General features: G+C 47.1%; 3 protein-coding genes; 1 reads left to right on the top strand and 2 right to left on the bottom strand.

Annotated features, from left to right (window-relative positions):
• Nucleotides 1-2,968: 2,968 nt before the first annotated feature.
• Nucleotides 2,969-4,086, top strand: GSBLH_T00002383001 (uncharacterized protein; the record flags this gene model as incomplete). XM_013041386.1 has 2 exons in its annotated part: nucleotides 2,969-3,203; nucleotides 3,235-4,086. The coding sequence occupies exon 2, from the start codon at nucleotides 3,754-3,756 to the stop codon at nucleotides 4,084-4,086; it is 333 nt and encodes a 110-aa protein (XP_012896840.1). The 5' UTR covers nucleotides 2,969-3,203; nucleotides 3,235-3,753.
• Nucleotides 4,087-11,148: 7,062 nt separating this feature from the next.
• Nucleotides 11,149-12,786, bottom strand: GSBLH_T00002381001 (uncharacterized protein; the record flags this gene model as incomplete). The annotated part of the gene is made up of 5 exons (XM_013041385.1): nucleotides 11,149-11,345; nucleotides 11,380-11,674; nucleotides 11,705-12,124; nucleotides 12,196-12,334; nucleotides 12,368-12,786. The coding sequence occupies 5 exons, from the start codon at nucleotides 12,784-12,786 to the stop codon at nucleotides 11,149-11,151; spliced, it is 1,470 nt and encodes a 489-aa protein (XP_012896839.1).
• A 617-nt stretch (nucleotides 12,787-13,403) lies between these two features.
• GSBLH_T00007088001 (uncharacterized protein) lies at nucleotides 13,404-14,026 on the bottom strand (the record flags this gene model as incomplete). The annotated part of the gene is made up of 2 exons (XM_013041384.1): nucleotides 13,404-13,823; nucleotides 13,856-14,026. 2 exons carry the CDS (start codon nucleotides 14,024-14,026, stop codon nucleotides 13,404-13,406), a joined length of 591 nt encoding a protein of 196 aa, XP_012896838.1.
• Nucleotides 14,027-14,921: the final 895 nt, after the last annotated feature.

Raw genomic sequence — 14,921 nt, 5'->3', positions numbered from 1 at the left:
ATTCTAGCGAGAACTCCTGCATCTCCACCGTCTTCACCAGCTCGCCCAGCGGCGTCGCGAAGGTCACGACGGGCAGACGCGGCTTGTCCTGCCCGCTGGACTTGAACGAAGTCACCACGCCGCGACATCCGTTCACCAGGCCTTCGCATACGGAAAGGTTCTTCACCAGCATGACTTGCGCGCCGCGCTTCAGCACCAGGCGAGAAGGCGCTTGGCAGCTCTTGCGCAGCTGGTAGCAGGCGCCTTCGTCGTCGCCCGAATCGATGCATACGTATTCGGTAGGAGGCGCGTGCTGCACGCTCTGCACGCTCTGCACGCTCTGCAGGTCCAGGAAGCAGTTCGTGCTGGCGACCTCGCTCTCGCTCTCGCTCTCGCTCTGGATCACGGCCATCGACGCCATCCACGAGCGTCGCACCACGTAGTACCGAATGCTGGCGCCGCCCAGCTCCGCCGGCTCTGCCCACTGCACGCGCAGCGAGGTCGAGGAGAGCGCGGCCACCTCGAGGTTCTGCACCGCGCCGGGCGCGACGACATACGCGGCGAGGGTGATGAGAGAGGAGGCCTCGGAGAGGATGGAGCACGCGGCGGAGCACAGCGCCACGCGCAGCCAGTAGGCCACGCACGCATCGAGAGAGAGAGCTAAAGAGAGAGAGCTCGGGTTGCTGGACGTCGCCCTCTTGGAGGAGCGCGTCGGCGGCGAAGAGCTGGGAGTGGGAGCCAACCAAGGCCTGCACGAAGAGCTCGCACCACCACCAGACCCAGCGCACCTGCGTGGCTTCGAAGGCGGCAGCAGCACGACGGGCGCGGAGGGAGGCAGGCAGGCAGCAGCACGACGGGGCGGTAGACGGAGAAGGACGCGAAGGCGGACCAGGAGGCGCCCTTGCGGACACGCCAGCTGATGGCCATCACGCTGTTCACAATGGCGCCCGCCACCAACACGGAGCGCGTCTCGAAGAACTGGCTCTGCACATTGCTGCCCATCAAGGCCATCCATCGGGGCTTCATCGGAGATGCCACTGCTCCAGGGAACCTCCATCTGCACAGACACGCTGCGCTGCGCTGCGCCTACTCCACTTCCCTCATACCAATCGCGCTCTCCACAATGCGAGCAGGCCACAACCGAACGCCAACCGAACGCCAACCGAACGCCAACCGAACGCCAACCGAACGCCGGCGCGGGTCGAGAAGGTCGCGATGAGGGTTTCCGCGGGGAAGGGGAGGCCGTTTCGGGACACCAACCTGTTGGCATTGATGTAGAGCGTGCGTGCCTTCGCAGAACCGCGGGAAGGAGCCATCGAAGGCGAAGGCGAAGGCGAACCCAATGGTGTAGTCGGAGATGGAGATCGCGGTGGTGGGATAGGAGAACGTGGCCTCGGCCAATTCAAACACGATGTGGATGTTCATGGGCTCGAATGGGTCGTTGATCACCTCGCCCACGCCCACATTGCTCGTGCAGTACATCGTGGATTGCTTCCCATCTCCCATCGTCCACAGCGCCACGTCCCTCGCCCCATCGCCCGCCACGCAGCGCAGCGCAGCGCAGCATCGGCAGGATGGGCTGGCAGGAGCCCGTCCCCTATCGATCGATCGATCGATTCCCACTGCTGATAGGCGTTGCACCCATCCGCGATCATGCCCCACTAGTCCACATCGCACTTCGTATCCAACACTTGCCCCAAGTGCCCTTCCGGCTACCCCGCCGCTTCGTCCGCGGGGCACACCACCGCCACGCACCTCACCTCTCTTCCATTCCACCACTTCCCACACGCCCGCACCACGCACACCCCCACCTTCCCATGCTCCACAGACCCACAAATGCAGAACTGCACCGTCTTGGAACTCGCCTGCTCCCACTGGCCATTCCAGTTGACTCGGCTCCCATCAATCAGAGGCGAGGACCGTACCCACAGCAGTTCGCATACTCCGCCTTCTTGTCCCATTCTCCCAAGTTCCACACACGCTCCGCTTCTACCAACCTACAGCTCTTGCTCCCATAGTTTGCCCTTTCACTCATCGCAAATCCGTTCTCTCTACCACACTCTACCACCTCACAATATGAAAATGAAAATACGAGAAACAGAACAGATATCCTAGGCAAGAACGTCGTGCCTGTACCAGATACCTCCCACGTTGCAAGTTATCTCCATGTATCCGCGGTCACACATGGCATGAATGGGTTCGCCACGTTGCACAGTTTGAAGTACAGAAATTCCTCACTCGGAACACACTCCACACAGCAAAAATGGAACCAGGGTCCACCGCCATTATGGTATTGAATGCGTTCACGATGCATATCTCACACACACAGTTTAGTCAAAGTAACGATAGCACACACTACACTAGCTTCTTCAAACACACCAACTTGACGACAGAACCCATCCCAGCTACAATACTTACACTCCCACAACACAACACACAAAAACACATAGAAGTCCGAAAACAAAACAAAAGACAGGACATACAAGTCCAATTCCAAATTTTGAATACATTCAAACCCAGTAAGACGAATCTAATAGCTTTTATTGTAAAACAAATGATTTCAAAAATACACAGGAATTGTGCAATTGTGAAAATAGTGTTGAAATTGGGTATGAGTGCGAAAGCCCCTAATAGATTTCGAATAGGGAGGGAGTTGTTTTTACTGTGAAGTGGAAGGAGATGAGCGGGAATGGGATATTGTGGAATGAATAGATCGAAGAGTGTTGTTTCCAGTGGAAGCGTTTTGTTTTTCGTTCTATTCATTTGGAATTTTATATAGATGGGATAGAAAGAAATAGGGTATGTAGAAGATGATGATAGGAATGAAAATGGAAAAGCTAGCGATAAGCAGTTTTTGGGTTATCATTTATAGTAATAATATGTGATATGTGTATAGTAGAATCGAATAGTAGAGTTTGTGAGAAAGGTGGGTGTGTCGTTGAAGAACTGAGCAAAATAAGGTAGAATAAATAATATATTTTATACGAACAAATAGAGATATATTCATATTCCACTGTTTCTAGGTTTTTCGATAGTTGGTGTGCAGTTTTTGTCGTTTTGATGCACTCTGAGCCTATCAGAGTTTGTTATATTGCCAGAGAATACTATCTCTTATTCTAACCCGTATAGTATCCCCCACCTGCCAAATAATGCAGAATATCTCCTATTTAAAGGAAGGATCGAATTGTACACCACTTCAATAGGGATACAAAGTGATTCACAATGTTGTTCTATTACGAGCATGAATAACAATAGTATACATAATACTTGCTGTTTGAGTTGGTTGATGAAAGTGAAATGCTTTGGTTCCCAACTCATTAGGATGAATAGAATTACTCACTAATAGCGATATCAGTATTGTTGATGATAAAGCTGAAATCCATAAGAATGGACTCTATGGGAATGAGTAGTTGTCCAATATCAAGCTGTGAGACATATCTGGCTGATTATTTGTTGGAGGCAACAATCAAACTATTACTTTTCAGATATATATATGTATATATATAGAAGATAGACATTGATATCTATCTATCTATCTATCTATCTTCTTGAATACCTTACTGAAGTTGTACTAGTAGTATGTAATTGACGAAGAGAGCGTGAATATGATTCCAATCAAAGTCGCCCTCTAATCCCTGGCAACGAGTGTTTCTTGTTGCTTACAGGGGCAAATTATATTTATATCCTTCATAAGAGTAAAGTCGAAAAATAGGCTTATTCACATGGCGCGATTGATCACCTCGCGTCCCATCCCTTGTTAAATAGAAATTACCCATGCATTATTCCATTCTCATACAAGATTCACCTATCAATGGCACATTCGATTCAATCAATCCTTACAAGTTCAGAAATCCATTTATCACTTCCATGACTGTTCTATTCAAACCCAATCAAGTCATGTTCAATATTGTGGACTCAATCAATGTGGTGACAAACACCAATGGTGAAGAGGTAACGATCTCGCCTGGTTATTATACACTGAGTGAAATCATTGCCATTCTGAACACCATGATTAATACTACATTCTCAATTTCTACAATGGCTACAAGTTATGAGTGTATTTGGATCCAGTCTCCATACTCTATCGATTCCACGAGGTACATATGATATCGAAACGATCATCGCAATGTTGAATGCGAGTGATGCTCTATTTGAAATAGTGTATAGTGGATAAAATGCATTTCGAGTCTATAACCAGTTTGTGATTCTTCCTCTGACACAACTTATTCATTCCTTGAATATAGTGACTCATTTATCGAGGTGTGTGTGGAGCATGAATGAGATCAAGGAACTATGGAAACCAGCAAAACGAAGAGGTGCAACTCGAGTGATCATCAGTGGGTTCAAACGAAAAATATACTTCATCGATCTCATCGATTTCTCTTCAAAACAACACAAATCGATACAGGAAGTGTTAGGATCACAAAAGAGTACTGGATTCTACAAGAATCGTGGATACAAATATGTCCTTGTATGTATTGATGGATATTCGAAATACCTGATGACTCGGAAACTGAAGAGTAAAAGTGCTACAGAAGTCACGCATGCAATGAAGGATATCATTCAAATATATGGTGAATCACCAAAGCATATTTGCTCGGATCGAGGCACCGAATTCACCAATGCGATCTTTCGTACAAACATCTTGGACAAGTATGACATCACCATGTATCACATGGATTCAGCGAATAAGGCAGTACTAACTGAAGGAGCAATTCGAGATATCAAGGAACACATCATGGTTCCTTCCTTCCATTCAATCAATCAATGGAAAGGTGTATGGTTTGATTTGATCGATGGTGCAGTTCGTCGACATAATGGAAGGAAGAACAGAGACATCGGATATACACCCAATGACATTTGGCTTAACAACAACAACGATATCTTGTACATGGAGAAGACAGAACCATCCAACATGACAGCGAAGGACATAACATCTCAATTCAAGGTGGGTGATTATGTTGGAGTGACACGAAGACCTCGCATTTTGGAAAAACGATCATTGACAAGCAAATGGTCTCAGGACTTGGTTGAAGTGGTTGACATTAACGATCGATTCATGCCATTGATGTACGAAGTGAAAGGGTCAAACGGTAAGACCCAGAAGTGCTATCATTGGGAACTGCTGGCAAGCAAATGCAAACCACAACCAGCACCACCCATCACCGATCCAAGAGTCGAAAAGAACCCAATGCATTGAGAGAGGCAGCAAGATCACATCGACCCATTACAAGCATCCAGAAGAAGAAGAAGAAGCAACATCGCCCAGGTGTTCGAAAACGATCGTGATGCTCTTCACACCACCGAGAAGCATGATAGGAAGATTCGAATACGTACGAAGGACAGGAGAGGTACCAACATTTACAACAGCATAACCAGTATGAGATACAAGACTATTCAATGTATCGATGCACGGTCTGTCTAGAATAGGCGTATTGTCAAACGTGACTAGCACTCGATAACCCTTTTCAACCACCGATTCGATTGAGTCGCAATCGTTGAACATGTCATCGGGAAGGTACGTTATGACATTCGTGGTCACCAGGTATGATCCGGACGGCATAGGCGGCATACCATCACCACCCCACTCGCCATTGAATGATTCGGTAGCTTCTGGTGTGTACTCGAAAACAAATGCTTCGTTCACTTTCACGATGCATGAAGCACTACCCCACGAATATTGAGGAACGCCATCCACTGTTTCTCGAATTAGCACATGATGACCATCCTTCTCTGGCATATTGATGAGCATGTTATCGAGCTTCTAGAACGTGTAATTGTTTCCATTGCTGCTGAATATGTACGACATTTACTTATTTACTTTGGCGCTGATATGCACGAACGTACACACCCTTCAGAAACGCGCCATCATCGATGAACAGATCGGACAACTCGGGCGGCACTTCATCATCCACCACCTTGTAGACCACGCGAACATAGTAGTTGGAGAAGAAGTAAACAGCACGATTCTCAGTTTCCACAGACACCACATAGGGCTGAGCGTCATACGTCCTGCCAAACACATTTAGAGGCACACCGAGCAGACCATTGGATTCCAATTGAGGCAATAGATACTCCCATTCATCCTCGGTAAACATGGGCGGACGAGTTTCATCCAGAGTCATCTCGATGCAATCATAGTCGTGCAGGATCAAACCACAGTTCACATTCGATTGCGGGGTGCGAACACTGAAGCCGAATAGTCTCTCTGAATTGATCGGATACTTGGTATGAATGATGATATCGGCGAGTTCGATATTCTCGTCCTCACAAGTGCGTACCAGGGAAGACCATGTGTTGTTTTCTGTTTTCTTGTACTTCATTTTTATCAAGGTCTGAACTAGGACTAAAAGATAAAATATAAATATATAAATATATAAATGGACAGACCTACTCACACATTGAACCCCAATACAGGACGAGAAATTCAAATCAACGGAGTTCGCTTCTGGAACCTTCTCAAGCGTGGATACAAGTACGACGAGAAATTGAATCGCTTGTACGATAAACCATTGCCTGAGGGTACGACGAAGTACGTTCCAAAGTCGAGAATGTTATCACCCAACAATCGCTCAATGATCATTGGTGGCACAGCATTCAATGAGTTGATCCGAGACAATTACAGACATGTGAAAGGACAATGGGTGAAGATGACAAAAGAAGAAGCAGAAGCGCACGATAACGACCCAGACATCAACAAGATGTTCGCAAACGACGATTCAGACGATTCATCGTCCAAGTCTGAGTACGTTGACATTGATGAATTCGAATATGACGCGGATGGCCATGCGATTTTCCCATTCTAGGAAGACCATAGGGGAGACGAAGTCGTCTTCTAACTAATTCACTTTGGTCGCGCGTGTATATTCACTTATAAACTTTGTGACCCTAAAATAAATGAGTTCACAACGCGTAGGATATACTATCAACCCTGAGACAGGAAAACAAATCAAAATCGGTGGGCCAACCTGGAAGCGATTGGCTGCCAAGTACTACATGATAGGCGATACGTTCACCGATCAGACCATTCCTGACTCGAGAGCCTATCTCTCGAGAAAGGTGTTTGGAGTAAATATACCCGATGAATATATCGCCCTTTTCGCACCCTCAAAACGTGGGTTGCGTAAACGTGAAGTTGAGAAACACTATGATGACAGTGATAGTATCCCTGAGCCTCCGAAACGCGCGTCACGTAAACGAGTGAGTGATCCTGCTGGAAAGCGCAAGTATCTCGTCGTGGGAAGCAAGGTTTGTAACGAGCGGTACCTCGAGTATGAGTGGAACTGGCATGATTTCGGTGAGAAGCGACAACGTCACCTACCCGCTTACCTGAACACCGTGGAGAAGAGGCGTGAAATGAGACACAATAAGGCATTCGAACGCTTCGATCGCAAGGTATCACAGGGACGCTTGAGTGATGTGATCGACTCGTCACTCGGGTATGCACTCACGTATTATCACACCGTGGAAGGAGACATGTACAAGGAATAGATGAATGAGAAGCGAACCAAGAAGGACTTCCGCCTCAATAACGATGATGACAAGAGACTGTGGGTTCGACTACCGGGTGAAAAGGGCGATGAGGAAGTGGAACCGATCAACCTCGTATTCGATGAAAGCGAGGAGTTCAATGAGATCGTGAAGAAGTTCATCATGACTGGTATGCGCGAGTACAACCAGTGTTTCGTCACCATCATGGCATACAACCTCATGTGGACACATGATGGAGATCCCAAGATTCTCAACCTCACCGATGATCGATTGGGACACCTCCGCATCGTACGCCGAGAACGCATCGACGAGTGGATCAAGGACTACGTGAAGTGGTACCGAAATGGTGTAGAGGAACAGGAGACAGAGGGAAGCGGGTTCGTGTACTATGGGTGGATCGGCTTCCATGTCGAGATGTTCCCTCTACGGACATTCATAGGATACAAGCATCAAGCACCGTTCGTCCATGGGCGTACAGTAATCAACCCGAACATCGATGACAACCGATGTCTGCAACGGTGCCTCATTCTGGCGAGTGAAGGCGGACACAAGATTATTGCAAATCGCAAGATGGGTGATGCAACCGTGTACAACAAGTGGTGGAAGCAACCCGACAAGTACAAGGTGTTCGGAGTGACCATTCACGAGGTGGAGGAAGCAACGGGCATTCGCGACAATGCATTCTTTGATAGAAGTGAAGAGAAATTCGCCGCATTGGAGGCATTGTTGAAAGTATCACTCAATGTATTCGAGGTCACACTCTTGCCTGGATACACCGATAAGACGAAGGAGCAATTCGATGTATTCACATGCGATGTCGTGTACAAAGGTAAGGAGAAAGCAAAGCTTCCTTTCTCTTTCTGCATCTTAAACGACTTGAATCTACCCAAGGGTACTCCCAAGCACTTCCTGTACATCAAGGACTTGAGCGATTTCAAACATCGCATAACACGACAGAACGATGCAAAGAATAGACATCTCGCAAGAAACGTGAAGTGCAGGTTCTGTGACGACTTCTTCGGATCTCGCAAAGCCGTTCATGACCACGAAGTACAAGTACATCGAGAACTCGTCAATGAAAGCGAAGAGTACGAGTTGTCGAACGAGGAGACTCGGTTACGATTCACGAACCAGCGATACGAAATGCCAGCACCGGTCGTCGTGTACGCTGACTTCGAGTCAGCCATTGATGACAAGAACAGATACAAGCCGATCATGTTGTTTTGTTTGGCCGTGTCACGCATTCCAGCCATTGATACGCAGCTACGAGTCTTCCATGCACCATATGAGAGCGAAGAAGATCTTCGCCCTTTCATGGACTATCTCACACTATTGCAAGAGTGTGAAAACATATCTATTCGATGAATTGCCATTGGCGAGCACATCGAAGGTCGAGAAGGACTTTCGTTCAGCAACCGTGTGTCCCTTCTGCCACAAGAAACTGGAGGACGGCAAGGTGAGACATCATGCACATGTGGCAGGTGAATACACCACAGGAAAGGGAGAGATACGCCACTTCGAAGCCGGACAGTACATCTGCTCCTGTTGCACCAAGTGTAACCTACAACTCTCATTCAACAAGAAGAACTATCGTTTGCCAGTCTACTTCCACAATGGATCGCACTACGATTTCACATTCATCATGAAGCGCATCGCCACAATGCCTGGGGACCTCGAGGTCATTCCAACCACCGAAGACAAGGAGATGCAGATCGAGTACAATGGCATTCAATTCAAGGACTCGTTGAAGCTCATCAGCAGTCCACTGCGTTCCATTGTGGCTCAGACACTTGGAGGTAACCTCGATTTGTACGTGCACACCAAAGACCAACTACGCAAGTACTGTGAGTCTCGAGGCAAGCAATGGAGTGACGAATACATCGATTTGTTGGCACGGAAAGAACCCATGTTCTACAGTCTCATCAAGTCGTACGAGTCATTGAACAATACAGTCATTCCTTCTCGTGAGCAATGCATTGATGATATGAAGGGAGAGATGATGCCCCAAGACGAATATGATCACATGGTGAAGCTGTGGAAGACATTCGATATCAAGACATGGGGTGAATACTACGAATTGTACAATGTACTCGATGTTACTCTCATGGCTGATGCATTCGAGCACTTCCGCATTACCACACTGAAGGCATTCGGTGTTGATCCAATGAATTACATCACAGTACCACAAATGGCCTATTCGCTCTTCTTGAAGGTCACAATGGAGGGTGATCATAGTAAGAGTAGCCTCATGACCCTCGCAAGGAAATGGGCTCAGTACATCATGCGCATCAACGCGAATGAGGGACTCGCCGAGAAACAACTGGTGAATGTGTTCTTGAATAGCATGGGTGAATTCTATGAGAGCAAGGGAATTCGATTGATGGAAACAAATGATATCGATGACTTCATGCGATTGTTGAAGAACCTGCGAGGAGGTATCACACAGATCGTGAAACGGCATGCCAAGGTCAACATTGACAACAAGGAGCAAGCAACGTCGTCCCAAGGCATCTACTACCTGGACGCCAACAACCTGTATGGTGGAGCCATGCATCGAATGATGCCTTATGAGTTGGTGGGTGTACCCGAGCGACGAGAAGTGATGGAGAGGATCAATCGTGACCCGAATGGGTGGGTTCAATCACTCAAGACGTTCGGTAAGTATGGATTCATCATCGAGTGTGATATCGAGGCACCAGTGGAGCTGCACGACAAGTTCAATGATCTGCCATTCTTCCCCGTACAGAAGGCGGGCATGTACTCCGATAGAATCAAGAAGTACGCTGAGAAGAACGACATTGTGGACAAAGTGAAAGAGGTGAATACACCGAAGCTCATCTGCGATCTTGTACCTCGTCACAAGTATCTCGTGCATTACTCACTGTTGCAACTGGGCATTCAACAGGGGTATCGTGTCACACACATTCACCACATCATTCGATTCAAGCAAGCACCGTTCATCTTCGAGTATGTCAACATGCTGAGTGAGAAACGAGCGAAGTCCAAGACCACTGTGGAGAAGAACCTGTACAAGCTGTTGGCAAACTCGACCTATGGCAAATTCGTATAGACTGGGTTGAAACGAATGAAAGTGAAGTTCGTCACGACTTGAGTCGTTCCCACACTGTTCTACATGACTTGATTGGGTCGAAATGGCACAGTTATTGAAGTGATGCAAGGATCCTTGAACTTGTAAGGGTTGATCATTCGAACGTGCTGTTAATAAGTGAACCATGGATGAGTATGGAATAATGTGTTTTCTTTACAATAAACGAGAGGAATGAAAAACGATAAACCGTCCCTGACGCAAAAAGCGCGGCTGGTCATAGTAGTTTATAAATGAGGATGAAAAGCGTAACGGTCAAGACGTATTTTCGATTCACCAACAAACCTGACTTTTCCGATACACGGCACCAGGGGCAGAAATGTTTCCATGGACTCTGGATAGATCCAGAGGTCTTCTCGACCGACAGAGTAGTCACAATTATCGTTAGGGCGCGAAAGTGGTCGAGTAAATCAATCACCAACTTTCGAACTTCCTTCGTCAATTCTGTACTACTCATACACTATGTATCGACTGTTTTAGCAGTTCTATCCGACTTCATCATTTATACCTATTTCCCAATCCACACACCCTTCAAAAATCACTCTAAGTGCTTGCTAAAACAAACAAGATTTTCATTCTTCATTCATCTTCTGCTTCTTTTTCCTCATTTCCTCCTCCTCCTTTTGTAGCTGCGCTTCTAACGCCACATAGTCAACCTTTGCATGGCGTCGTCTTCGCATTCCCTCCACTGGCTCTTCATTCGCCAGCGGATCTTCTATTTTGTCCATTTCGCCTGCTTCGATTTCGGGCATTTCGTAGTTTTCCAAGTCTACAAATCACTTCTTTCTTTCATTTCGGCATACCTTCACTTCCATCCTCTTCATCCTCTTCATTCTCGTTCTCTTCTTCCATTTTCAGTGTGGTGAAATTCGTTTCTTCTTTTCCCTTCCTCAATTCTTCTCTCTCCTCCTCCCATTGTTTCTCCGGTTTCTCCATTTTCTCTTCCTCCTCTTCCGACATTTCTCCAAAATCAAACGCTTCTTCTTCTTCTTCTTCTTCTTCTTCTTCTTCTTCTTCGACTCTCTCGATCTTCACACTCTCCACACTCTCTCCCTTCTCTTTCATCCTTTCCTCCATTCTTTCTCTTTCCATCTCGCTCTATTTCTCACTTCCTTCCTTCTCTCCCACTTCCTTCTCCCATCGCTCCTTCTCGCCCTTCTCATAGAAATTCCGCGTCAATTCCTCCACGTGGCTTCGCACCGACAGCGCGAACGGCGAGCAGCCTCCGCCCAGAACGTTATATCCGCCTTCTAGCACGCTGATTACGCGGCCTTCGCACACTTCGTTCGCAATCCCCACGATTTCACGCGTCGCCCAGGCGAAGTCGAATTCTGTCAGGCCGCCGAAGCCGTTGTTGATGCGGTCGTTCGCGTGACCGTCGAATCCTGAGAGTAATCGGGGAAACGGGGAACTACCGAAGGAGATGAAGATTAAATCGGGATGGAACGCGAGGAGCTGCGGAAACACGTTCTCGCGCAAGTGTTCACGCCAATAGTAAGGATAAGCGGCTTGCTTTTTGCTTAGCGACGCGTCAATAATTGTAGGCGACTATTTTAAAAAATCGCAAAAATAGGGACGAAAATGGGAATTCCGGAAGTTTCCTTGTCAGCAAATTCCACTCGATTTCGATGCAATCCCGATCCAGGATAGAAGAAATCATTGGATTTCTCCAATTTTCCAAATCCATGAAGACTTGCAAAGAGCACATTCTGCGCATCCGTTTCATCCTTCCACGGTTTATACTGAACGCTCTCCATTCTATTCATTCATTCATTTCTCTCACAATCCCACTTTATCTCCATATTCTCCATCATCGATGTCGCTACGCTTCGGCACGGATTCAAATGCAGCACACAATCCTCCGTTCCATTTCCGTGATGAATATCCAAATCCACGATCGCAATCCGAGCGAACCTCGCGTACATCGCTCGTGCATACGCCGCAGCGATCGCCACATTGTTCAACAAACAAAATCCCTGCGTAACCGACGGATTGTTCGGGTTTTTCACCGCTCCCGCCGTTCCAATGTGATGACCCGGCGGTCGAACCACACAAAAAACGTTCCGAATTTTGGAATTCGAGAGCGAAGATTGATAAAGTTCGTCGACTGCCGAACAGACCGTCTGTGCAGCGCGACGCGCTTGGAAGAAGCTCTGGCTGCTGACCGTGGTGTCGATGTCGAGCGAGATGAGCCGGTTTTCTTGCTGCATGAGTTGAAAATACGAAAAAAACCTTCGATTTTTGGCATCCGTTGATGAGTTTCATGACATAATTGACGTCGTGGACGCGAAGAATGGTTGGCATTGCCGCCAATTTGTCTTCACTGCGGAACTCCACGCGGTCCTGCAGCGAACTCACTCGCAAACTGCCTCCTTTTTCAAGGGAGAGCAGAACGCGCGCGCGTTCCACGTGTTCCGGCGGGAGTTTCGTCTATAAATGAACACAAACACACAAAAAAGAACGGAATGGGAAGGAGGTTCAGCGCAGGTTTGGTGGTCAGTATAAGGCTCCGTGAAGAGAATCAAAGTTTTGAACTCTTCGTGAGGGAAACCAAAGCAGTCTATCGATCAATACATTAATAAAAATCAACTCCTTTCTCGCTTCTCCTCCATCACTTTCTTCCATAAATTCACTGGAATCTGGCCAAAACTATCTTCGGAACGGATGTCCAGAGAGGGAGAGCGACAGCGAATGAGTGTTTGGTAGCATTCCAGGGCGTTGGACTCGAGACAGATATGTAGAGCGTTCTGGTTTCGAAGATTTTGAAGCTCGGCCACTTGGGGATACGTGTCCATCAAATACTGAACCGTAGACACACTGTTTCTATTCATGAGTTGGTGTGAAACACATGGGACGTGCGACAAGCAGAGAACAGAATCGAGTTCTTCTCCAAATCAACCATATCGACCAGAGAGGGATAGGTGGTAAGAATTTGCTCCAACACGCTGACCATATTGAATTGGGCAGCAATATGCGCGATTGTACAGTCTAGACGATCCTTGTAGGTGCTTGCTTTCTCTGGAATCACAAGCATTTGAAGGACTTCCCACAATTTGTCCTTGTAGAGACTTTTGACTGCCTCCACGTTTAATAAAAATATGGAGTAAGGAACTCCCTCTGTTCTCGCTTCTAAATTCACCCCATTATCAACACACACACGAATCGTGTCAACACTACCGCTTAAAATTGCTAAATGGAGTGGAGTATAACCAAGACTATCTTCTTGATCCAAGCTCAATACGACTTCCTACGCTTCACCAAAAAACTAGGATCCCATACGTTTGGATTGTAGTCCCGTCTCATGTATCTCTTGATTTCATCATCCAGCAATTGGGATTCTCCCTGCTGGGCAAGATCGTGAAAACGATAAGGAATCGGGATGTAAATCTCCTCATCCTCTTCACTATCATTGTCCATTTGGATACCACTTTCTAACTCTTTCAGAGACATTGAAAATTGTTTTAAAATGAAAAATAGGAATAGGAAGTGAAATTCTTAAAATAAAGAATAATGGAGGAGAGGGGCATCGATCCCCTTACCTCTCGCATGCTAAGCGAGCGCTCTACCATCTGAGCTACACCCCCTATACATTATATTCCTCAAAAAGACATACAAAACATTACGATACTGGGTGAGATGTATGATAATCGCAATTTTCACACAATGATACATGCAAGATTTCAACAAACATATGTTATATATCAAGTAAAACATGTTGTGAATTCACACGATTGATCATGAAATTTTCCTCGCGGCAAACCTCGATATTGGATTCATACCCGTTAAGAATCCTCACCCAGTTCAAGTCCTCGCTAAATAAAATAATAAACACCACACGCTGATCATCGCAGGTAATCCGCTCCAAAGAATAAATAACCTGCGGATAGTCCACCGTCACCTTCTTCAGAATCAAGCTCATCAGTGGCAGATTCTCGAAACTCATCCCTGCCGAGCTCCTGGAGTACGACACGCAGATCCTGCACTGATTCTCGGAATGCGTCAGTCTTCTCTGCGCCTCTTCTCCCTTCTCAATCATCATCATCAACTGCTTTCTACGCGTGCTCGCTCTCCTCCACCGCCTACTTATCGATATACTCGGGCTTCTTCCAGCTCACGCCTTCCTCGGTCCAGCTCTCTTCCCACTGCACATCGGCGCACTTGCGAAGCAGCGAGTCCAGCAGCGCGATGCACATGCACAGCGAGGGAATGTCCTTCACCGCGCTCGTGTTGAAGAAGGTGATCTCTCGCCCTCACTCGCTCCTACCAGGCCTACTGATTCGACGCTCGTCCTTCTGCTCTTCGTAGCGCGTGCCGTCGGTTTCGAGCGAAAAAAGAACCGAAGCGT

This window comes from Blastocystis hominis (assembly GCF_000151665.1).
Source record: "Blastocystis hominis, Singapore isolate B (sub-type 7) whole genome shotgun sequence assembly, scaffold_20".
Taxonomy (NCBI): Eukaryota; class Bigyra; order Opalinata; family Blastocystidae; genus Blastocystis; species Blastocystis hominis.
This window is presented reverse-complemented; position numbering and strand designations above follow the sequence as displayed.